The 26,404-nt window shown below is 42.5% G+C and overlaps 1 protein-coding gene across 1 annotated transcript in view; it reads left to right on the top strand.

The window, feature by feature from the left end:
* Window positions 1–26,404, top strand: part of THSD4 (thrombospondin type 1 domain containing 4) — a gene marked incomplete at its 3' end in the record, with an annotated part of 565,068 nt that overhangs the window by 95,280 nt on the left and 443,384 nt on the right. The window contains exon 5 of the mRNA XM_082648619.1: window positions 18,538–18,985. Coding sequence (XP_082504745.1) covers window positions 18,538–18,985 — 448 coding nt within the window. The remainder of the gene's footprint in view (window positions 1–18,537; window positions 18,986–26,404) is intronic.

The raw sequence follows: 26,404 nt of genomic DNA on the forward strand, positions 1-26,404 counted from the left end.
AAGCCCTGGGCTGGGAGTCATTAGACCCCACTTCCTGTCTCATGGCCATGATTTGCTAGCTGGATGACCTTTGGGAATCAATCTAATCTATAAAATCTGGATAATTATTTGTCCTCTGTCTTCCATAGAGGCCTGCTGAGAGGGTCAGATGAGGTAACAGCTGTAAAAGTACTTTTAAAATATAAGACACTGTTCAAAACGAACATGGCTTGATTATTTTATTATCATTGACCAGATCACCTTTGGGTTTTAGAGCCTTGAGTCTTTTTCTGTGATTTCTAGCCTATGCGTGTACATGCGTGTGTGTGTGTATGCATGTAGCATATGTATGTGTGTGCATGTGTGTGTGTTTGCTTGAAAGGTCCTTTCATTTCGAAACGGGACAGACAGGATCAGGCCTAGGTCACAGGCTGTCCCATCCTTCCCCACCTCCCCAGGGAACTGTCTCTGGATTGTGCGTAAGAATCATTTGTTTTCTTAGCTCCTCCTTTCCTGCCCACTTTCTTGGAGGCCATTTGCATTTCATCATTAATAACTCTGGAGCAATATGTTATTTCTGTCCTGAGGGGCCCTGGAGCCAAGTGGGCCCCTTCATGATGTTGGATAGCAAGTTTTGCTGTTAATTAAACTTCACAAGGCCACATGCCATTTTCTTGACCCTCCGTCGAAACCTAGGGAGTCTCGTTACATACAGGCAAGAAACCACATGGCAAGAGAAGGGAAAGCTTTGGCGTTGTCTGTGTTTCTCCTTGGAAAACCTCCCTGGTGATCCTGGGCAGTTAGCAGAGAAAGCAGGGACATCTGTTTGAAATGCATACTCTATATTTTTGTTGTTGTTTGTTTTCTGCCTGCAAGGAAAGTTTTGTTTCTTTACCTTCTTTTGAAGCAGGGTTTCTACTTAGTCCCTGAATTGTTTGACAAGAAGTTACCTGTTGATGCTAACCAGATAAATGGTGTTTTAATACGCTTCGGTTTCTAAATCTGAAACCTCGACGTTTGCGGCAGAGCCGGGCTCACTGGTGTGTACACTTCTGCCTGTAGGTTAGGAAAGGTTGGAGCCAGATTTTAAGCTTGAGCGACTCTGCTTGCAGACAAGGCTCCAAAGAGCCCTTGTTCCTTTCTTGTGGCATTTCCTTAAGTGTCAGAAGTGTTTCATTAGTTATCAGAACAACGATCACATTTGCCATAAGAATGCTGCATTGAACCTCCTCCAAGTCATTCATAACTCCGGGTTCCAGAAGAGAGATGATGGGCTCTGGAAAAAACCGGACAACAATATGTGTGCCCCAAAAAGGGGATCTCCACCTTGCATCTGGGACCCCTAGGGCTTCTCCTTGGATGCATGCCTGGTGGCAGTCAGAGATGCCTTCGTGTAAGGATGGGAGGGGGGACACATCCTGTATGTGTCGGGTTACTGTCATTTCCTTTACTCACCCCCTCCCTGCACACGTTGCTAATTCAGTCGTAGTGAAGGCAACCATCTTTATAGCACCTACTGTGTGCCACATCAGTCGCATATGTATTTGAGCCTTAAGCAGCCCCACGTTGCAGTTGAGAACACTGAGCTGAGGTAGAAAACTCCCCAGCGTCCTGCTCCTGGAAGGGGCGGAGTGGATCTGAGTGCAGTGTCGCCTGACCCCAGCCTCCCCACTCTTCCCACTCCGAGCCTATAATGTGGATCCAGGTAATTTAACAGGGAGAGAGTTTGGGGTACAAAAGCTGTGACCTCACTGTTGGTTTTCATGGCAAAGTACTAACAGCCCCTCAAGGGCTTTTTGAGTCCTCACTTTCTCATCCATCCATAGACCCTTTCCTGGGCATAGTGTTCTTTTAGCTCATCTCTGTTAATAGTAACAAGGGCAACCACAACCGATGTTTATTGAGGGTTTACTGTGTGTAACAGGCTGAGTGACAGACCCCCCCACCACCCACCCAAAGGTATCAAGTCCTGTTCCCTGGAGCCTGAAAATGCTAACTTACCCTCCCCCCCCCAAAAAAAGACTTTGCAGATGTAATGAAGGATCTTGAGATGGGGAGATTATCCTACATTATACAGGTATAGGCCCTAAATGCAACCATGAGTGTCATTATAAGAGACAGGCAGAGAGGGATTTGACATCCAGACACACAGAGGAGAAGGGGATATGAAGACAGAAGAGAGAGAGATTTGAAGCTGCTCTTCTTGAAAATTGGAGTGACGGGCCACAAGCCAAGGAATGCTGGCAGCCACCAGAAGCTGGAAGAGGCAAGAAAATAAGAGTCTCCCCTAGAGCCTCCTGAGGGAGCACAGCCCTGACAACAACTTCATTTCGGTCCATTGATACTGATTTTGAACTTCTGGCCTTCAGAACCATGAGAGAATACATTTCTGTTGTTTTAAGCCACCATGTCGGTGGTAGTCTGTACGGCAGCTACAGGAAACTAATGCACCATGTTGAAGGCTTTGAGCTAAACCTCTAAGAACTCTTCACGTGTAAAGTAATCCATATTATCCTTTTTTTTTTTTTTTAATACGAGAAGAATGCTGCACTTAGATGAAGTGATGAGCCTTGGGGCCCAGAGCTAGTAGGCTGTAGAACAGGGATTTGAACCAGAGCTTGGCTCTAAGCCTCTGCTTTTAATCACTGTGTTCTTCTCTCTTCCTGTCTCCTAGACTTATTTCTTGGCTTAATGCCCCCTACGTCAGGCCTAGGTCAAGATCAGACCTTGCCCCAGGAACTTCCTTTTCCTCTTTGCAGTCTGACTTCCAGGCACGCATTATTTTCTTTTTTCCCTCATGAATCTTTTTCTTATAAAAGCATTTAGTCCTCCATGGGCCTTGTGGATCCAGCCGCAGTTAGCTAAGATTTCCTTTTCCTTGGTGATTAGAACACATGGGCTAGTGCTGAAAATGTTTTCTTTCTGGATTTGGAGGGAAACTAATTTCCCCCACCCTATTTTCCAATAAATGCTCATTCCAAACAGTCCTTCCCTGTAATCCTTCGTGAGTGGCATTTGTTATTTATAAGCTGTGCTCCCACTGCAGCTGTTTAAGCTCCTTAAGAGCTTACCATTTATTCATTCAGTAACATTTGTTAATATCTCCGTTATATACATTCACACAGACTTTCTAGCTTGGAAGGTTGTTTAATATTTTTTAGACTCAGTTTCCTTAGGTATAAAATAGGAATAATGACCCACTTTACTGTTCGCAGGGTTAAATGGATAACATGCATAAAACATTTGGCAGGTGTTCAATAAATTACTGTGATCTGAATACTGAATTTATTTAAGTACACAGTGCCATTTTGGGGGATGGAGTAACATCTGGGACAAATCCCTTTTTCCTTCAATTAACTGAGGGTGACAGACTTGTACCTAAAAAACTTCCTCTAACACAAAGAAAAAAGTTATGCATCATTTTTCACACTCGACCGTTATAATTGAAATATTTCATATTTATAATAAAGAAAAAATGAAGTGATATATGGCAAGTGGGTACACAGAAAGTGGTACGTGTAGAAGCTCAGATTGGGGAGACATTCAGAATATGAGAGAAATACCATTGCTTCCTCCGTGGGCCTTTCACATAAAAGATGCTCAAGAAATGTAAGTTGCATTATCATCATTATTACTGTTGCATTAATAAATTCAGCAGAACTTACAGAAAATAGTTCTTCAGTTTGCTTCAACCTGCTGGGGGCTCAACCTCTGGGGCAGAGAGCACTGTTTGAGAGTCCCCAGGGGAGAGGGGTTAGGAGCTCACGTTTGCTTGGCACCTGCCTGGCCAGGCACCTTGCCCCACTCCAGTCTCATTTGGTTTCCCCTAAGCCCCTGAGTCACGCAGGGCCACTCAGGTTCAGATCACAACACACACCAGCAACAGGTTTGATTCCCAAGGGGGCTCCTCTCAGTTACGCTGGAGAAATGAATGCATTTACTGTTCTTCCGTGCAAAGCCAGCGCCGTACCTCTCAGCCCCCGTTTGGCTGTCTGCCTCTGCAGTGACCTTCTGTGTCAAGGTGGCAGGCTGTGTGTCTCTCTCCTTGGGGACAGTGCAGCTGTCATGGTAACCACAATTCTGGAGCATCCACAAAGGCTAGGCCCTTTACCTTCATTATTTCATCAACACCCCCCCAGTGGCCCTTATTCCACCCCTTGGGGCCCACACCACACAAGGCACCTGGAGATCAGCCCTGGAAACCCAGGATCACTCAGATGCGCAGTGGCACCAGTGAGCACTGTGGTGACTTGTTCTTAGGGATACTTGGCTGGCTTTCAGACACCATCCTTTAGACAAGGGGAAGCAGCCTGATGGCAAGGTCCACATCAAAGTCTAATTCATCTCCTGGGATCCTTGTCCCAGAAGAACTGGGTCCGTTCTGAAGGCTGTTTTATATTTGGGGGTGTGTGTGGGGACAGCGCTATGGTCCTTGCCTTCTGGGAGGCCAGCGGTTGGGTTGGGTCACTGAGGGTAGGGTCTTGAGGCTTGGCTTCCTGGTGCAAAGAGGGCCTTTTAAACTCAGAGTCTCTCCTTTCTGCTTTCTTCGCTAGATTGCTTGCCTCTTGAATCATTCGTCACTTGCCCCTGTGTCCTTCCTCCCTCTCTCCCTCCTGCCTCTCCCCCCACCCTCAACCATGTATAAGCCTTTGAGATCCTTCTTCCCTGGAGGTTCAGAGCAAACCTATCAGCTGATTGTTACGCTGGTCTTTAGATCCAGACCTTGAATACTTTCCGGGGAGCAGATGTGGTTAAACCAGCTAATGCGTGTGACAGTGTGTACCACCCGGTCGACAGACAATCAAGAAAGCTTTTGTTTTCCTCATCTTAATTTTTATTTCCCTAAGTGGTCAGATTTTTGCCTCTTATCTTCTGCGGACACCAGAGAATTTATTGCCTGGAACAGCTCTGGCAGGACTTTCAGTCTTCTGAACTTCTAAGAAGACATATGCACTCAACCTAAACCATTTGCTCACAGCCTCTTTGAACTTAGCACATTCTATCCTCTCTCCCTTTGGCAGGTGATCACAATGGAACAGGGCAAGTGTTCGGAACACAGGGCTCTCGTTCCAGCTTTGAGCTGCAGACTCCTTTCCCTCCAGCTCGCCTTGGATCACGAGGCCCCCTGGTGAACGCAGGTTTCTGTTCTTCAGCTGCTGTTCCCTTCCATTCTCCCTCCCCTCGAATTTGAGCATTAAGGTCTCTCTAGGTGGCCACTGGCTACTGATTTTTAATTTCACCAGCTCCCTTTGCTTCCCACCCAGAAGTGTGGGGATGCCTTGACTTCTTGCTTATTGGAACTTAGAGCCTTTATATCTCTACTGATTGATCCATAGAGGTAACCTTTACTGACCCACTGGTAAGAAATGCTGAGCAATTAACCTATGGTCTCTAACAGGTGCTATTTCAACAAACATTCACAGAGTGCCTCTGGGTCAGACCCGCTGCTAATTTCACGGATTACACACACAGGAATAAGACACTGACAAGACCTGCCCCCAAAGACTAGAAGACTTGTGGGGAAGCCAGACCTTTTACTTACCAACGTTACCAAGATACAGTGTTAATGCCATTGGCAGAGGGGTATGCAGACTGCAGAGAGCACTAACTGTGTGGGGACCACTTGGGGGAAGCATACAGGCGCTGATGTTTATTTTGGGCCTGGAAGGCTGTACCAGTTCAGAAGTCGGTAGGTAGAGTAGAATTCCAGGCCGGCCCTTAGAGGCTCAAGAGCTCAGTGTGTTTGGGAAATGTTGAGTGATCCTTTATGCCTGGGAAGTGTAGGGTTGGCGGCAGGAGACGGGGGAGAGGATGAAGACTGGAGTTGAATTTGGGAAGAGAGACTGAGACCAGATGATGAAGGACTTAACGTGGCATCAAACCAAACGTGCCTTAAAACCATCTATGTTTGGACTTTATTTTCTAGGCAGAGATGAGCCATGAGTGTTTTTTGAAACAGAGGGTAATGACCAAGGGCTGTGTTTATGAAAACAAATCTGGTGGAAAGAGAAGTCAAAAGGGCATGAGGGTCCTGACCCTGACTTGGGTACCTCATGGATGAGGATGCTGTAGACAACCTGGGAATATGCACTGGGTGTTTGTCATCACTGTAAATACTGGATTGGATGTCACAGAGCCAGTGCTATTCCTTACCTAGGCTATGTTGCCCAAGCACATCCAGACTCCAGAGAAGCTGGGCACAAGGCTGGTGATGGCCTTTGTTGATCTAAAATCTTCTGGGAGTGTATGACTTTTCAGTTATTGACAGTGACATTTCAGAAGAATATTTTCTCCCCTAACTATTTCTGTCCCTTCAGTCTTTGGGGATTACAGCTTCTTTATAAGTGGGTATTTTGTGTCCAATTGAAATGTCTGCATATTTAAGTACTAAGTTTTGTGACTTGTATTCTCTTTGTGATGCTGTGTATACAGCAGACAAATCCTTTAAGGAGAGTTCTGACTGGGGATTTCTGCGTTTGCTTCTTAAGATCCTCCCCACATCCGTAAACAGCCACATTTAAAAAAAATTCAGTGGAACAACAGTTACGGTCTCACCCAATAGATGAGACTTTTATTGCTACATAGTGGGATAATTCACGTACCGGAAATTAAACACAGAGAGTAAGGGGAAGGGGAGATTTTCCTTCCTTTGGCAATCATGGTTTGAGCCATTCCTTCATTTGTTATTTCAGTTTTTCAACAGTTATTGAACACATACTCTATGCCGGCCGTTGTACTAGGTTCTAAGGATATAAGACAAGTAAGACATACCCCCTGCTCTGAAGGAGCCTACAGTCTGGTAAACTAAGGCAGACTAAAGAAATCGGCATAATAAAAGGTTGTTGTGCTGTGACAATTACATGGGGTCCAGTGGAAGGACAAAAGGGAAGGACATGGATGCAATGGAGTGAAGGGTTGAGCTGGAGTTCGGACCAGGAAAAGCTTCATGGGGGAATTAATGCTTCAGCTAAGTCCTAAAGAGCGAACAGATAGTTGTCGTAGAAAATGGTGGTGGGGAAGGCAGCCTGGAGGAGGAAACAGCATAGCCAGAGCATATGGAGAAATAAATTGGGTTGTTCTGTTGGGAAACTCCAAGAAGTGTAGTGTGGGTGGTCCACGCAGTACCCAGGGTGTGACGAGCCATGTGGTGCAGGCTGGGTGACTGAGCCACGAAGTTTGAACTTAATATACAGGGGTGAGGAGAACAGAAGAGCCAGCCGACTTCAGGGTATGGTGTGGTACTTGAGAGTGAAACAGAGCAGTGTGGCCCACAGACCAACAGCATCCCTTGGGAACTTGTAAGAAATGCAGATTCTCAGACCCTACCCCAAATCTCCTGAATCAGACTCTTTGCAGGTGGGGTTCAATGGTCTGTTTAGATAAGACTTGCAGGTGATTCTGATGCTTGTTCAAGCTTGAGAACTACTGAGAAGGAGAGTATAGGAAGAACTAGAAAGAGAACCCTTCTGTGTCGTGGGTGAAGATGATGAATTTGGGCTTGAATGTGTTGAGATGTCTGGGGGGATGTCTAGGTAGAGCAATTAAAGTGTAGTCCGAGGACCCACAGCATCAGTGTCCTCTGGGAGATGGTTACAAATGCAGAATCAGACCCCCACCCCCCGACCTCCTGAATCAGAAGCTGTAGTTTGACAAGATCCCCAGGTGACTTGCAGGCACCTCACAGATGAGAAGCAGTGCTAGTCTAGAGGTTAGTTGGGTCCATGGGATTGATGCTCAAAAGAGGGGTCTGGGCAGGCAGTAGACACGTGGGTGTTGTCAGTTTGTAGGTGACACACTGCAGGGTTTGTGTATAGAGCTGGGAAGAGGGAGGCTAGATGTGGTGTCTTTGCTGGAATCATCACACTGACTGGTCAGGATTAACATCACCAAGCTGCACAGCATCACACGTAATGAGCCCCTGGATGGTAGCCAGCCTGTTGTAAGAAAAGTGTTTTATGTGCTTCTTACCCTTTCCAAAATGCTATTTGCAGCCATTTTCTCAAGAAACAACAATTTCCCCAGACATCCATAGTAGGTCATTGGAAGAACTGGGACCGGAACCTGCTGTCAGAACACTTACTGCCTTGTTCTTGTCATTGTGGGGGAGGGAGGCTCTGCACTTACTAATGTCGTCAGGCTTGGGAATGTGAATGAGCAGGAAAAACTATCACACATGATATGCTCATAGATCAATAAAAGTTTGTTAAAGGTTGTTGAAACAAATGATGGAAAATGAATGATCAAACTGCTTTCAGATTTGAAAAATGCATTCCTGTTGGTAACCTCAATTTGACCTTTACAACATCACTGTAAGTAGATAAGATGGGAATTATTCATGCTCCCATTTGAAAAAAATAACAGCTTTATTGATATAATTAATGTACCATAAAATTCACCATCTAGAGTGTATAATTCAATGGTTTTTAGCATATTCACAAGGTTGTGCAACCATCACCACTATCTAATTACAGAACATTTCCCACCCCAAAAAGAAACCCGTACCCTTTAGCAGTCACTGCCTGTTCTCCCCTCCCCCCCTCCCCCCCAGCCCCTGGTAAGCGCTAATCTGCTTTCTGTCTCTATGAATTTGCTGTTTCTGGACATTTCATATAAATGGAATCATGCAATACGTAGCCTTTTGTGTCTGGCTCTTTTCACTTAGAATAGTGTTGAGGTTCATCAGTATTGTAATATATATCAGTACTTCATCTCTTTTACGGCTGAGTAGTAATCCAGTGTATGGATATGCTCTGTTTTGTTTATCCAATCATCAGGTGATAGGCATTTGGGTGGTTTCCATCTTGCGGCTATTACGAACAAAGCTGTTATGAACGTTCATGTACAAGTCTTTGCTTGGACATATGTTTCCACTTCTCTTGGGTATACACCTAGGATTGGAATTGCTGGGTCACACGGAAATACTGCATGTAACTTTTTGAGCAACTTCCAGATAGTTTTCCAAAGTGACTGCACTATTTTACGTTCCCACCAGGAATGCATGAGGGTTCCAGTTTCTCTGCATCCTCTCCCAACACTTGTTATTATTTGTTCCTTTTATTATAGCCATCCTAGTGGGTGTAACTCATTTAATAGGTAAGAAAATTGAGGGTACATTTTTTTGCCAGAGTTTGTGGAGCTAGTAAATGGCCAAGCTTGAACTTTTTAAAAAAAGAGCAAATACGTATATGAAGTGTGCTCTGTGCAAGGCATTATTTAAGTCCTTTGCTCTTAAGTCGTTTATGTTTTACAACAACCTGGAAGGAAAGCACTATTATCATCTTTATTTATAAATGCATGCAGGGCCAGGACTGGACCTGAGATGCAACATTTAAGGAGACATCACAACCCTGAGAGTGAGTGTCTCCTTAAATGTTGCATCCTAAGTGCTTCAAAAAGCCTAGTGACTGGGGCTTCCCTGGTGGCGCAGTGGTTGGGAGTCCGCCTGCTAATGCTAGGGGGTGCTGGTTCGTGTCCCGGTCCGGGAGAATCCCATGTGCCGCGGAGCGGCTGGGCCTGTGAGCCATGGCCGCTGAGCCTGAGCATCCAGAGCCTGTGCTCCGCAACGGGAGAGGCCACAGCAGTGAGAGGCCCGCGTACAGCCAAAAAAAAAAAAAAAGCCTAGTGGCTGACCCAAATTTCACAATTACCAGGTGGCAGAGCTGGGATTCAGACTCAGGAAACCTGGTTTCAGAGTCCAAGTCTAACCACTATGCTTTACAAACATCCATGTCCTTGACTTCAAACCCAGGCCTTTTCCATTTCTTTCTCAAGACCTAACTTTCCAAAATTAGCTAGAACTTTGACAAATGGGATATCCCAAGTAAAATCCCAGAGATGGGTTACGGGGAGACTAAGCAGAACTAATCAACCTAACAGCCCCCAGGGCACCTACCGCGAGCACCCCTGGAAGGGTTAACTGGCTACACAGATCCTCTCGGCCACATCTGTGCTTATTATCCCAACTCCGCATAAATCTACCCAGTTCATGTCAGCTCCCTTGCAAGTGGCCAGATGGACTCTGTCCTGGTGGGGAAGAGGCCATTCTGAACCATCAGGATGATTAGCTCTGACCAGCCGGCTGTAAGGAAAACACACATTCTCCTGGCCAAGTGGGGATGAATCTGCGGCTTGTCCAAGTGTTCTGAGTCAAAGATTCAGAAATCATCTCTCTCACAAGCACACCCTAACTGGCTGCTCCTTCTCTGTAGTCCGTTTATCAGAATTAACTGGCCATTTGTTTCTGAATCATCCTCTTTCCGATGGTGCTGCTGTTCGGGTGGGTTTTGAATGGTTCTCTGGTTTAGGCAGAGCCTCCCACAAGGCAGTGTGAGTACGAAAATATACAGGTGCACATGTATCAGTTACCCCCTCAGGGGTGATGGGCAGCCTTTGGAAAGATGCTTACAGAAGTCATCAGCCAACTGTAGCAGGCTCTCCCTCTGCCTCCTCTGCTTTCCAGTGGGTTCAGCACCTCTCACTGAGCTGTAGCAGTGCAGCCCGGCCCAGACCAGCAGATTTTTGTATATGTCACAAACTCAGAGGTTTTTAAAACAATTTTATAGCTGTCTTTCTCCATTAAGCAAAATACATTTTATTGTTGAATTCTCACTCTTTTGTTTGGAATGTCAATTCTGTTCTTTGACTTTGTTCCTCAAGTCGTGCTGGTGATGCTGGTCCAGAGTCGTTGGTGTGTGGACCAGCATCACCAGCATCACCTGGGAGCTTGTTGGAAACTCAGAATCCTGGGCCCCACCCCAGACCTCCTGAGTCAGAATCTGACTCTCTCAACACGATCCCTAGGCGATTCCTGTGCACATTCAGATTTGAGAAGCATCACTCCATGTGTGTTTATTTCCATATTACCTTCAGCTGAGAACTCCACCCAGTACTTTCTGTGAAGCTAGAATTTTTGTTAGGCTTTCAGATCTTTAAAAAAAAAAAAAAAGGCAAACACACACACACACACACAGAAATTCTTTCCTTCACTTTTTCATGAGGTCATTCATTCATGTTACCTGGCCTGCCACAAGAAGAAAAAAGCAAATTACATCCAACATATATATGTATCTATATATTTATATAGATAGATAGATATTTGTTTGTTTTAAGACTTTTTTGTTGTTGAATTTTAATCTAATTTCTTTCGAGATTGTTATCTTTCTGCAAGAATCTTTGCTAGCATTTCTTTTTTTTTGACATATTTATTAGACTATAATTGCTTTACAATAGTGTGTTAGTTTCTTCTTTATAACAAAGTGAATCAGTTATACATATACATATATCCCCATATCTCCTCCCTCTTGCATCTCCCTCCCACCTTCCCTATCCCACCCCTCTAGGTGGTCACAAAGCACCGAGCTGATCTCCCTGTGCTATGCGGCTGCTTCCCACCAGTTATCAGTTTTACATTTGGTAGTGTATACATGTCGATGCCACTCTCTCACTTTGTCCCAGCTTACTCTTTCCCCTCCCTGTGTCCTCAGGTCCATTCTCTAGTAGGTCTGTGTCTTTATTCCCATCTTGCCCCTAGGTTCTTCATGACCTTTTTTTTTTTAGATTCCATATATATGTGTTAGCATACGGTATTTGTTTTTCTCTTTCTGACTGACTTCACTCTGTATGACAGACTCTAGGTCCGTCCACCTCACTACAAATAACTCAATTTCATCTCTTTTTATGGCTGAGTAATATTCCATTATATATTTGTGCCACATCTTCTTTATCCATTCATCTGTTGATGGACCCTTAGGTTGCTTCCATGTCCTGGCTATTGTAAATAGAGCTGCAATGAACATTGTGGTACATGACTCTTTTTGAATTATGGTTTTCTCAGGGTAGATGCCCAGTAGTGGGATTGCTGGGTCACGTGGTAATTCTATTTTCAGTTTTTTAAGGAACCTCCATACTGTTCTCCATAGTGGCTCTATCAATTTACATTCCCAACAACAGTGCAAGAGGGTTCCCTTTTCTCCACACCCGCTCCAGCATTTATTGTTTGTAGATTTTTTGATGATGGCCATTCTGACTGCTGTGAGGTGATACCTCATTGTAGTTTTGATTTGCATTTCTCTAATGATTAATGATGTTGAGCATCCTTTCGTGTGTTTGTTGGCAATCTGTATATCTTCTTTGGAGAAATGTCTATTTCGGTCTTCTGCCCGTTTTTGGAATGGGTTGTTTGTTTTTTGATATTGAGCTGCATGAGCTGCTTGTAAATTTTGGAGATTAACCCTTTGTCAGTTGCTTCATTTGCAAATATTTTCTCCCATTCTGAGGGTTGTCTTTTTGTCTTGTTTATGGTTTCCTTTGCTGTGCAAAAGCTTTTAAGTTTCATTAGGACCCATTTGTTTGTTTTTATTTCCATTTCTCTAGGAGGTGGGTCAAAAAGGATCTTGCTGTGATTTATGTCATAGAGTGTTCTGCCTGTTTTCCTCTAAGAGTTTGATAGTGTCTGGCCTTACATTAAGATATTTAATCCATTTTGAGTTTATTTTTGTGTATGGTGCTAGGGAGTGTTCTAATTTCATTCATTTACATGTAGCTGTCCAGTTTTCCCCACACCACTTATTGAAGAGGCTGTCTTTTCTCCACTGTATATTCTTGTCTCCTTTATCACAGATAAGGTGACCATATGTGCATGGGTTTATCTCTGGGCTTTCTATCCTGTTCCATTGATCTATCTTTCTGTTTTTGTGCCAGTACCATACTGTCTTGATCACTGTAGCTTTGTTGTATAGTGTGAAGTCCAAGAGGTTGATTCCTCCAGCTCCGTTTTTCATTCTCAAGATTGCTTTGGCTATTCGGAGTCTTTTGTGTTTCTATACAAATTGTGAAATTTTTTGTTCTAGTTCTGTGAAAAATGCCAGTGATAGTTTGTTAGGGATTGCATTGAATCTGTAGATTGCTTTGGGTAGTGTAGTCATTTTCACACTGTTGATTCTTCCAGTCCGAGAACATGGTATATCTCTCCATCTATTTGTATCATCTTTAATTTCTTTCATCAGTGTCTTACAGTTTTCTGCATACACGTCTTCTGTCTCCTTAGGTAGGTTTATTCCTAGGTATTTTATTCTTTTTGTTGCAATGATAAATGGAAGTGTTTCATTAATTTCACTTTCAGATTTTTCATCGTTTGGAAAAATGATGTATAGGAATGCAAGAGATTTCTGTGCATTAGTTTTGTATCCTGCTACTTTACCAAATTCATTGATTAGCTCTAGTAGTTTTCTGGTAGCATCTTTAGGATTCTCTATGTATAGTGTCATGTCATCTGCAAACAGTGACAGCTTTACTTCTTCTCTTCCGATTTGGATTCCTTTTATTTCTTTTTCTTCTCTGATTGCTGTGGCTAAAACTCTTGAAACTATGTTAAATAATAGTGCTGAGAGTGGACAACCTTGTCTTGTTCCTGATCTTAGTGGAAATGGTTTCAGTTTTTCACAATTGAGGACGATGTTGGCTGTGGGTTTGTCATATATGGACTTTATTATGTTGAGGCAAGTCCCCTCTATGCCTACTTTCTGCAGGGTTTTTATCATAAATGGGTGTTGAATTTTGTCAAAAGCTTTCTCTGCATCTATTGAGATGATCATATGGTTTTTCTCCTTCAATTTGTTAATATGGTGTATCACGTTGATTGATTTGCATATATTGAAGAATCCTTGCATTCCTGGGATAAACCCCACTTGGTCATGTTGTATGATCCATTTAATGTGCTGTTGGATTTTGTTGAGGATTTTTGCATCTATGTTCGTCAGTGATATTGGCCTGTAGTTTTCTTTGTTTATGACATCCTTGTCTGGTTTTGGTATGAGGGTGATGGTGGCCTCATAGAATGAGTTTGGGAGTGTTCCTCCCTCTGCTATATTTTGGAAGAGTTTGAGAAGGATAGGTCTTAGCTCTTCTCTAAATGTTTGATAGAATTCGCCTGTGAAGCCATCTGGTCCTGGGCTTTTGTTTGTTGGAAGACTTTTAATCACAATTTCAATTTCAGTGCTTGTGATTGGTCTGATCATATTTTCTGTTTCTTCCTGATTCAGTTTCGGAAGGTTGTGCATTTCTAAGAATTTGTCCATTTCTTCCAGGTTGTCCATTTTATTGGCATAGAGTTGCTTGTAGTAATCTCTCATGAACCTTTGTATTTCTACAGTGTCTGTTGTTACTTCTCCTTTTTCATTTCTAATTTTATTGATTTGAGTCTTCTCTCTTTTTTTCTTGATGATTCTGGCTAGTGGTTTATCAATATTGTTTATCTTCTTAAAGAACCAGCTTTTAGTTTTATTGATCTCTGCTATTGTTTCCTTCATTTCTTTTTCATTTATTTCTGATCTGATCTTTACGATTTCTTTCCTTCTGCTAACTTTGCGGGATTTTTATTCTTCTTTCTCTAATTGCTTTAGGTGTATGGTTATGTTGTTTATTTGAGATGTTTCTTGTTTCTTGAGGTAGGATTGTATTGCTATAAACTTCCCTCTTAGAACTGCTTTTGCTGCATCCCATAGGTTTTGGGTCGTCGTGTTTTCATTGTCATTTGTTTCTAGGTATTTTTTGACTTCCTCCTTGATTTCTTCAGTGATCTCATGGTTATTAAGTAGTGTATTGCTTAGCCTCCATGTGTTTGTATTTTTTACAGATTTTTTGCTGTAATTGATATCTAGTCTCATAGCGTTGTGGTCAGAAAGGATACTTGATACATTTTCAATATTCTTAAATTTACCAAGGCTTGATTTGTGACCCAAGATATGATCTATCGTGGAGAATGTTCCATGAGCACCTGAGAAGAAAGTGTGTTCTGTTGTTTCTGGGTGGAATGTCCTATAAATATCAATTAAGTTCATCTTGTTTAATGTATCATTTAAAGCTTGTGTTTCCTTATTTATTTTCATTTTGGATGATCTGTCCATTGGTGAAAGTGGGGTGTTAACGTCCCCTACCATGATTGGGTTGCTGTTGATTTCCCCTTTTATGGCTGTTAGCATTTACCTTATGTACTGAGGTGCTCCTATGTTGGGTGCATAAATATTTACAATTGTTATATCTTCTTGGATTGATCCCTTGATCATTATGTAGTGTCCTTCTTGTATTTGTAATAGTCTTTATTTTAAAGTCTGTTTTGTCTGATATGGGAATTGCTACTCCATCTTTCTTTTGATTTCCACTTGCATGGAATATCTTTTTCCGTCCCCTCACTTTCAGTCTGTATGTGTCCCTAGGTCTGAAGTGGGTCTCTTGTAGGCAGGATAATATGGGTCTTGTTTTTGTATCCATTCAGCCAATCTATGTCTTTTGATTGTAGCATTTAATCCATTTCCATTTAAGGTAATTATCAATATGTATGTTCCTATTACCATTTTCTTAAGTTTTTTGGGCTTGTTATTGTAGGTCTTTTCCTTCTCTTGTGTTTCCTGCCTAGAGAAGTTCCTTTAGCATTTGTTGTAAAGCTGGTTTGGTGGTGCTGAATTCTCTTGGCTTTTGCTTGTCTGTAAAGGTTTTAATTTCTCTGTCAAATCTGAATGAGATCCTTGCTGGGTAGAGTAATCTTGGTTGTAGGTTTTTCCCTTTCCTCACTTTAACTATGTCCTGCCACACCCTCTGGCTTGCAGAGTTTCTGCTGAAAGATCAGCTGTTAACCTTATGGGGATTCCCTTGTATGTTATTTGTTGTTTTTCCCCTTCTGCTTTTAATATTTTTTCTTTGTATTTCATTTTTGATAGTTTGATTAATATGTGTCTTGGCGTGTTTCTCTTTGGATTTATCCTGTATGGGACTCTCTGTGCTTCCTGGACTTGATTAACTATTTCCTTTCCCATATTAGGGAAGTTTTCAACTATAATCTCTTCAAATATTTTCTCAGTCCCTTTCTTTTTCTCTTCTTCTTCTGGGACCCCTATAATTCAAATATTGGTGTGTTTAATGTTGTCCCAGAGGTCTCTGAGACTGTCCTCAATTCTTTTCATTCTTTTTTCTTTATTCTGCTCTGCAGTAGTTATTTCCACTATTTTATCTTCCAGGTCACTTATCCGTTCTTCTGCCTCAGTTATTCTGCTATTGATCCCTTCTAGAGAATTTTTAATTTCATTTATTGTTTTGTTCATCACTGTTTGTTTGCTCTTTAGTTCTAGGTCCTTGTTAAACGTTTCTTTTATTTTCTCCATTCTATTTCCAAGATTTTGGATCATCTTTACTATCATTATTCTCAATTCTTTTTTCAGGTAGACTGCCTATTTCCTCTTCATTTGTTAGGTCTGGTGGGTTTTTACCTTGCTCCTTCATCTGCTGTGTGTTTTTCTGTCTTCTCATTTTGCTTAACTTACTGTGTTTGGGGTCTCCTTTTCGCAGGCTACAGGTTCATAGTTCCCATTGTTTTTGGTGTCTGCCCCCAGTGGCTAAGGTTGGTTCAGTGGGTTGTGTAGGCTTCCTGGTGGAGGGGACTAGTGCCTGTGTTCTGGTCGATGGGGCTGGATTTTGTCTTTCTGGTGGGCAGGTCCACGTCTGGTGGTGTGTTTTGGGGTGTCTGTGGACTTATTATGATTTTAGGCAGCCTCTCTGCTAATGGGTGGGGTTGTGTTCCTGTCTTGCTAGTTGTTTGGCATAGGGTGTCCAGTAATGTAGCTTGCTGGTCGTCGAGTGGATCTGGGTCTTGACGTTGAGATGGAGATCTCTGGGAGATTTTTGCCGTTTGATATTATGTGGAGCTGGGAGGTCTCTGGTGGACCAATGTCCTGAACTTGGCTCTCCTACCGCAGAGGCACAGCCCTGACTCCAGGCTAGAGCATCAAGAGCCTTTTGGGACATCTGAGGTCTTCTGCCAATGTTCAGTAGGTGTTCTGTAGGAGTTGTTCCACATGTAGATGTATTTCTGATGTATCTGTGGGGAGGAAGGTGATCTCCATGTCTTACTCTTCCGCCATCTTGAAGCTCCTCCTAAAACCGACTTCTTAATTGCATCTCTCAAAGCAACATTCTGGATCCTCCCATCATTCATAGAGTCCTTAGTGTTGCCAAGATTAATTGAGAAATGCCTAAAGGCAAAATAAACACTAGCACAACTTAATACTTAACCATATCAGCTAAGAATGATGGTGCAATTAATGATAAAGATGTTAATAGTTAGTTGTGGTATGTTAAATGTTACGCTCAGTGGTTATGTAGAGTGAAGCAAGAATTTCCTCGTGAGGGCAGAAATTAATGTTTCACCCTGATTGCTATTTTAATGTGCTTATTTTAAAGGGGCCATCCTGTAGAAACTCTTGGGCACATTTCTAATTATACATAAATGTAGAATTAATTATTATGGAAGCATAAAATTTTAGAGCTGGAACGACCTTCGTGATCATTTAATCCAGTTCAGTCATTTTACAAATAAGTAAGAGTTATATGTCTTACTTAAATCCTTCCACAGTGTTGGAACCTTGCTTCCCAACTCTCAGACCAGTGATGGTGAAACCTTCTCAGATCCCCACGGACAGAAGGGGGAGGAACTCTGAGGCATTCTCTTGCCTCAGAATTCCTGACGCATTGCTTGTTGTATTGCTCCCAAGGCTGTTACCCCACCTTGTGTTATGTTCTAGTTACTTTCAGTTGTACGGTTGGGATCTTGGGAACCCTCTCTGATTCACTTTTATATTTCTTCGTCATTCCTAACTCTGTATTTTGCAAACAGTATTTTCACAATACGTTTGTATGCAGTGGTGTGCTGGAGTTTTTTTCCCTGCTTGTTAGAGATGATTGTGTCTTCACATCGATAGCTTGAAATTGGCCATGGTGGGAGTACTTACACCGTGAAAATGGACAAATGGCACAAATCAGGGCTTTTTTCCCACTGGAAAGCCAGTTGTTGGAAATTTACATGCACACTTCTGTTTACATGATTGTCATAAAACCTCACAAGGCAGCTGGTCTTGACAAAACCTAAAGGTCCATACCAATGTGCAGACGACCATTTACTCATCGTTCCGCATGGGTTCCGCATTGTTCAGCCTCCTCCCATTTCATCAGGGGTTGAGTATGACCCAGAGCAAGTCTCGCCTCAGGACGGCATTGGTCTTTGGTTGCTTAGCTAGGTTCCATTTACCTGGAAAAGCTATTTGGGCATGAATGGTCATGGAAACAGGGTCTGAAATATCAGGTACAATTAAGTGAGAAACGCCCCCCCGCCCCGCAAACTATTATCTGAAAAAGAGCGAACAGTACGTTACTCTGGCTGAAATTACAATTCTATCTTTATTCTTCTCAAAAAACCTTCAGTGGCTCCCTACAACCTACAAAAATACCCAAACTCCCTGACATAAATCACATACTGGCCGCAGCTTACCGTTCTAACCTCATGTTCCACCAGTCACATCACCCACTGTTGATTCCCACCTTCATTCTACATGGCAGGCTCTGTAGAGCCTCTGTTCCAGCCTCCAGAATCTTCCCTTCTGCTGGAAAGCCCTCTTTTACCTCCTTGTTCCACTATAGGCTCTCTCCCAGGCTTCTGTTCCTACCCAGTTCCCTCTCCCATGTATCAGAGCTTCTGGGTTAACAGAAAATCCTCTCTTGTGTGTCTCTCTTTAGGAGCAGGACCCGAGGTCCCATCGGCCCCGGCATGTATGGCTATGGTAAGGCCCCATACATCTTACCACTGCAGACGGACTCTGCACACCTGCCACAGAGGCTTCGGAGGCAGAGGCCCTCATCCCGGAATTCCAGGTCCCAGGGGGCATCTGGTTCTAGCCATGGCTACAACCCTCCAGCCCTCCGGGCCCCCCGACATGGACCTCTGTACCAGAGTGACAGTGGACCTCGTCCTGGACTGCAAGTCTCGGAGGGCTCCATCTACCAGCTGCCTTTGACCCATGACCAAGGCTTCCCTGAAGCCTCAAATCTCTTCCACAACCCAGAAACAAGCAGCAGCCCTGGCCTGGGGGCCCACAGGGCAGCTCAGAGCTTCTCCCAGCCTGCCCGATCTACAGCAATCTCCTGCATTGGGGCCTATCGGCAGTACAAGCTGTGCAACACAAATGTGAGTATACACCGCCTGAGAGTGGCCCTGGAAACAGCTGCTACTCTTATCTTTCTGCTGGTTGGCAGTAACCATGGTGGAAGGCAGAGAGGGCATGTTTTTTTAGGCCACGTAAATGCACCTTTTAGCTTCCCTCCCTTTCGTTTCTCTTCATGTGCTCTTCCCATATACTTTTCTTTTTTATAAGGTTATTACTTTAGTAACTTATGGAGAACCTCTTGAATCACTTATTGACAATCACTATTGCTGCATACAGCAAAGAACCCTCACATTCTCAGTGGCTTTATATCAACAATATTTTTTCTTTGCTCGTGGGTCTGCGAGTCAAGTGCAGTTTGGCTGATTTAGGGCAACCAGTGGTGGTGTCAAAGATGTGGGAGTTTTGGGAGGTTTGACCAGCATGTGTATCATCCAGTAAGTTTCCTGGAGGCTCCCTGCTCTTCGAGGCATAAAGACTTTGGATATTGTATTGTGAAAAAGTCTGATAGTGAAAAATTGCTGAAGATTCTACAGCTAATGATTCCACAGCAAAGCGAATTATAAATGGAAACTACATAAGATGACCAAATGTGTTTTTAAAAATAAATATCAGTTTAAAGACTTTATATAAAAGAGAGAGGAATGAGAATGTTTAAAGGTTAAACTTCCAAGTTACTATATTTTTCATTAATAATTTAATCTGCCTTAATAGTCTGTTACTGGGTAACAGGACAGCTGTTATATATTAGCTTCAATTTCCTCATTAAAAATATATTTCCTGCTGTAGAGTCCATAGAAATGACTTAATTTGTGATTTTAATAATTCCTCTGAATGCCTGGATTGCTTTTCAGCTTGTTCTTCCACTGACAGACTTCAGGAATTATTGATTTTTGTAAAGCAGTAATTTTCCTAAAGCCTAAAGTAATTTTCCTAAAGCCATCAGTCAACTAGTAAGTCTTAATTGAGCATCATTGCTTGTCTTGTAACGGACCAGGCTCCATGGAAGATAGAAGTCATATTATCTACCTCATGGAGTTGTTACGAGGATCAAATGAGGTGATGTTAAGAAAGTGCTTTATAAATTAAAAAAAAATACTTGTGTCCATGATAAGACACCGTCCCTGTTCTGGAATATCCATTGCAATTTTTTAAAAATGAAATGAATGCATTTCTAATGTGGAATATATTCTCCCATTGACTAGTATGTGTCAGTTTTAAGGACCAAGTAATCCATAAAGAGAAGGGAAAAGAGAGAAGGCATTTGACATATATGTGGACCTGATATCTACTTAGCATTTCTTTCATTTAACCTACGTTTTTGAAGCATGCACTTTTTTCCAGACCTATGCTGCCAACAGCAGGGCTGTTTCTTCCCATATAAAAGCTGTGTCTTTTCCGGGTGCTGGATAACTCCACTACCGAGGAGATTGAATTGCAAGGAATATTTAAAAATTCTTGTGAATTCATGATGCCTGCATCATTTTGGACGTAGGTAAAACAATGTCTCACACATTTTCTTAGACAAAGAAGTAAATGTTGACAGAGGATTGTACAGGTTTAACTCCCTTCTTTTCACTGTAACATTTTGCATGCCATCACCCCAAGTCACATCCTACTTACCCTTATTGAGAGATAGCTTTCCTTAGAGGTCCCATTACTACATATCTTCTTTTTATAAGCCCATGGCTTCTTGTGACTTGGGCCATGCCCCATGGACACTTTAAAACTCCCTGTGTTAGTGGTCCCCCAAACCACTCCTAGGTTTAATGATTTGCTAGGAAGACTCACAGGACTCAACATATAGTTGTATGCACAGTTATGATTTATTACAGTGAAAAGATACAGAGAAGAATCAGCAAAAAGAAAGGTGCATGGGGCCAAGTCCAGAGGAAAGCAGGCACAGTTTCCAAGAGTCCTGTCCCTGTGCAGTTGCACAGGATGTACTTCGTTCCCTCAGCAATGAGTTGTTACACACGTGAAGTGTTGTCTACCAGGGAAGCTCATTACAGATTCCATGGCCAAAGTTTATATTGGTGGCTAGTCACATAGGCACCCTTTGCCTGCTACATACTAAAGTTCCAGGTTCCCAAAAGGAAAGCAGGTGCTTAGCATAAAATATATTGCTTGTCCATTCATCTGAAGTTGGACACTTAGGTTGTTTCCATGTCCTGGCTATTGTAAATAGAGCTGCAATGAACATTTTGGTACGTGACTCTTTTTGAATTATGGTTTTCTCAGGGTATATGAATGGATAAAGAAGATGTGGCACATATATACAATGGAATATTACTCAGCCGTAAAAAGAAACGAAATTGAGCCATATGTAATGAGGTGGATGGACCTAGAGTCTGTCATACAGAGTGAAGTAAGTCAGAAAGAGAAGGACAAATACTGTATGCTAACACATATATATGGAATTTAAGGGAAAAAAATGTCAAGAAGAACCTAGGGGTAAGACAGGAATAAAGACACAGACCTACTAGAAAATGGACTTGAGGATATGGGGAGGGGGAAGGGTGAGCTGTGACAAAGCGAGAGAGTGGCATGGACATATATACACTACCAAACGTAAAATAGATAGCTAGTGGGAAGCAGCCGCATAGCACAGGGAGATCAGCTCAGTGCTTTGTGACCACCTAGAGGGATGGGATGGGGAGGGTTGGAGGGAGGGAGACGTAAGAGGGAAGAGATATGGGAACATATGTATAACTGATTCACTTTGTTATAAAGCAGAAACTAACACACCATTGTAAAGCAATTATACTCCCATAAAGGTGTAAAAAAAAAAGTATATACATATATATATATATATATATATATATATATATATATATATATATACATTGCTTGTACATATAGCTGGAGCATAGTGAGTCACTCCTATCACTTAGGGAGTGGTGGAAACCCTTTTGAAATCCAAGTTCCCAGACGTCAGCCAAGGACCGACCTTGCAATCAGGCCTTTCTAAGGAGAGCAATCTCAGTCTTCTGTGTTGTCTTATTCGCACATCCTCCACATGGACCCATGTACTCTAGCATCTTAGCATCAATGACCTTATGTAGACATGTACGTATCCTCCTCGATGTCCAAGTGAGGGGATGGCATGAGTCCCCCAATTATGTAAATCTTCCTACTCAAAAAGGAAAGAGGTGAAGTGTAATACTGTGAACAAGGAATGAAAGTTATCACTTATGTCCTCTTCAAAAATTAGAAAATAATGCCTACATTTCGAGTTCTCACCCAGTTATTATCTGGGAGAAGAAAAAGAAGGGAAAGTAACCCAGGGTAGGTTGAAAACATCCACTGATTTCAAAACTTCATCCCTTTAACTAAGTGCCCAGTGTATCCCACCCCAGTTCTTGATGGAAGGCCCCCTTTCTAAAACTACCCCACAGTAAAGGGCTCAGTTCTGAGCTGTGAGGTCATGCTTATGACAGGTGGTCTGAATTAGGAGAAATGTTTTCGCAGCCTTCCAGATCTCCTCACTGGTCACAATCCCTCCCTCAACACAACAGAGAAGGTGCTAAAGGCAGCTACTTGTAGGTCGTAGCACTTGGTACTGGAGCACTTAGTGAGGGGGAAGGAGCTCTGAGAGCACAGGGCAGGAGGCCACAGGGTTGAGGAAGCGAACAATTGAGCTGGGCTTTCAAGGATGGCCAAAAAAGGGATAAGAGCATTTGGGGCCAAGGAAGCAGCTTAGTCAAGGACAAAAAAGCAGGGTTGTTTCAGGATCTTGGGTGCTGCAGTGCCTGCCAGGTCGTAGGGACCCTCCTTCCTTTCCCTCCCGCCTCCTTCTATCCACTTTAAATAATCCCAGTCTTAATGGGAAACTTATGCTTTCATATCTCAGAATACAGAATTATCACATGGTCTTGCTGGACTTTCATACATGAGATTGATGGGTGAGAAACATTTGAAACACAGTGAAAAATCAGAAAGCAATTCTAATCAACTGGTTTAATTGGATGTTAAGCCTGCAAGACAGTGTGGGACAGTGAGTTTGGGAGCTAAGTTGAGCTGGATACAAACCCCAGCTCCAACACCGGGAGCTGAGTGTCCTTGGACAAGTTACTTAACTCTTTGAGGTTCATCTGTGAAGTGGGGAGAATAATAGTACCTGCTCCATAGGGTTGACATGAGGTTCAGATAAGGTCATGTGTAAAATGAGCTTGGCATGTGCTGACACATTGTTAGTAAATAAACCGTTTGGACCTGGATAAGTGAATGTGGCTGAAGATAAGAATGGCGTAAGATGTCTGCATATCTGAACAGCTCCCAATTCCTAAGGGCTGAGTCATGGAACTGTGGATGAAATGGTCAGACTTGCTCAGAGTCCCCTTTTGTCCTTTGGGTTAGCTGTGGTTGAGAGTCCTTTCCCTTTGCCCAAGAATAAAACAAAATTGCTGAGAGACCCAGCATTTTCGCTGTGATGTGGCTTTCAATGCAATCACCCTTGGATCATGTTTAAAGTGATAAAAGTCAGCCTATAGATAACTTCATGCCAATGAAGCCTTTGTACCCTCAAATGTGCATATTTAATATTAAGCCCTACCTTGTGATGTCATCTGGGAATTTTAAGCATGCTAGTTTGTTTTAGGATTGTTCGGTTCATGTAAGATGTCCTCTATGAAATAGTACTTCCGTATCAGTAATAAGTGCAGCACTAAAGATCCCTGAATGTAGACTTTAAAAATAAGGAAGGTTTTCTTTTTCCTTGCCTACAATGTGTATGAGGAAGTGAAGGTGATACACCCCAGTAAAAATAAAGAATCTGTGGTCTTTTAGAGCAGGCATCATCTTAGACGTCTACTAGTACGACAGTCCAGGTCACTCACTATTGCGGATTTTTGCTTGGAGTCCATAAGCACGGCACTGACATTGACTGAGTGGGATCAGGGACGCTGAAAGTAGAGCAAGCTCTGAGCCTAAGCTCAAAGTCCAGCGGGAGAGAGAGACTCATAAATAGGTAATAACAAGCGCAGGGCACAGGCACCACTCTACACGCACTTTGAAATCTCCAGGTAGTGGAAATGAACCTGGCTTGGGTGGAGGCAGCAAAGGACTCCTGCAGGCGATCCAGCAGAACGGAGAGTTTTCTAGGGAGAGGGAGTGACAGGGATCTGAGAGCCCCTTTGTGCTCCCGTAAGGGCTGAGGATCAAGAAAGGGCGCTTGGAGGACCTCTCAGTGGAATGAGATGCTTTTGCCATGAGCGGTGGCTTCACCTGCAAATATGTCTTCAGCAGTGAAGGGGCAACACAGGGGTGTCCATGGTTTATCCACAGCCCTGCGCTTCCTCAGCTATGGCTAAAAATTATAAGTATTCAAGCAATCGAGGAAATAGATAAGTTTCTTCTTCATGGACTTTCATTGAAGGTTAAGACCTGGGAGCAAAAGAACTAGAGTCTTTATAGGGGTGACACAGGGGAAGGAGAAAACCAAACCACAATCCCTCCTGGTGCCCGTGGAGATGTAGTAAAGATACAGTTCTTTTCTACTAGCTGTTTCTGGGGTTTTGTATTATTTTTTGCAAAATACATGAACCAACCAAGACACCTTATGCCCTCTGTCCTGGAGACCTAGGTGTCTCTCTCCTGCCTTCTTCTCTTAAGCACTGTGAGTTCAGTGCTTCCTCCCTGGAGAGGGGACTGACACACAGGCTCCTTCTGGATCAGGGAGGCTGGAGGGAGTCACCAGGTGCAAGGCGGGGGCAAGCTTTCGAGTTTTTGAAGGGCTTTGCTGCCAAAGGAAAAATGATCCTGAACTTAGACTGAGTGCACTTAACGTTTCAAGGGGGAAAACCTCTGGGGCTAAAAAGCAGCTTTTAGCAAACAACGGCTGTGATGAGTTCTGGTATCAGTGACTCTCCAGTAAATTTCCCTGGGGTGGGACTGACTTCTGACAATGGATTTATCCATGTGGACTTGTTTCTGGCTCAAAGTAAGTGAAAATGAAGGGAAGATATTGGACAAATCTCAAATATAGCTAAGCTCTCTTTAGGCAGATTCTAATTCTATCCCATTCCTAGTCTCATATGAAATGAGAGGAGCTGACAAACAACTTCCTGCGTGCAGTTTACGGAGAAACTTAGCAAATGGGCCACGTCAAGAAGTCAGTGCAGTTCTGTAAGGTGTAAAACATGACAGGAACTGTGGGACCGGTTAGCGGATGGACAGGTCATCTAACTAGAGGGCTCAACGTAGGTTTCTCCTATCGTGAGCTTGTCACCAACCTCCTTATCTGGGAAATATATGCTAGTGTCAGTGCTTTTTGCCTTGTTCTGCTTTCCATCTTCTCAGATCACTGGGAATTTTCCATAGAAAGTTCTCTTATTGACTTTCATATGTATATGAAAAGTAGCCTTACATATATATATATATGAAATATGTATATGAATATTTTGTGAACGTATACATATTAAATATGTTAAACATGTGAATATTAAATACAAATATTCAAATAAATTTCATATAGATATATTTCATATGTATGAAATATAGATGCATGAATTGTACACATATATATGAATTGTTCACAACTGTCACTTTTCATGATTATAAAAAGTAGTACAAATAGGAAGAAATATCACAGTGGTAGAGAGAGGTATATCCTAGTCTCTCTCCCAAGGTATAATCACAGTCAATCATTTAAAAGTTTTACTCTCGTTCTCTCCATAAGTCTAAATAGTGTACCAACATCTCTGCTTCTTGATATATCAACTTAAAATTTTCTCTGACTCCTTACTCTGAAAGATGAAGAAATGATTCTCTTTCCTCCCACTCTGCTAGCCACATTTTATTTTCAGATATATTTTTATTATATATAGTATATTAACAGTTTTTATTGTCTTGATTTATCAATATTAGGAAGGATCGATTCCCTCCTTATTTTGCAAGGTTAGAAATGTAGTACCCAGACAGTTCACCAAGTTCTTCTCATCGCATTATGTGTTTTGGTTTATGTTTTATTTGTTGGTGGGCTTTCTCATTTTTGTTTATTTTGTTTTGTTTTTTTAGCCTTGGCCTGTGAAATCCCTGCGAGAGACTATTATGAGGGACTTTTCTCTGTATCCTCAATGCTTGCAACACCTGACACATAGTAGGGGCACAGTGACTATTTGCCTTTGAAGGAATTTCACATCCTGTCTCAGCAGATAGCAGAGGGGAAGAAACCAGTTTTATTAATGTGATCCCCAAAGTAGCCACTGAGAAATTTATGCTCCCTGGGGGAGTAGGAGCTTTGGATTTAAGTTTACGTTTTGGGACATACTTCCTGGTTAGTTAGAAAAAAAGATATTCTCTTTCAGACCTTCTTACAGGCATAGAGATACATTTATAATCTAAAGAGAGAGAAATAAACAAGCATTCCTGGGGTAAGCCTAGGTCTGTATAGACATGTGTACAGAGTATTTATTTATTTATTTTTATAAATTTATTTATTT

Source organism: Grampus griseus (assembly GCF_964374135.1).
Source record: "Grampus griseus genome assembly, chromosome: 2".
In the NCBI taxonomy this organism is placed as follows: Eukaryota; Metazoa; Chordata; class Mammalia; order Artiodactyla; family Delphinidae; genus Grampus; species Grampus griseus.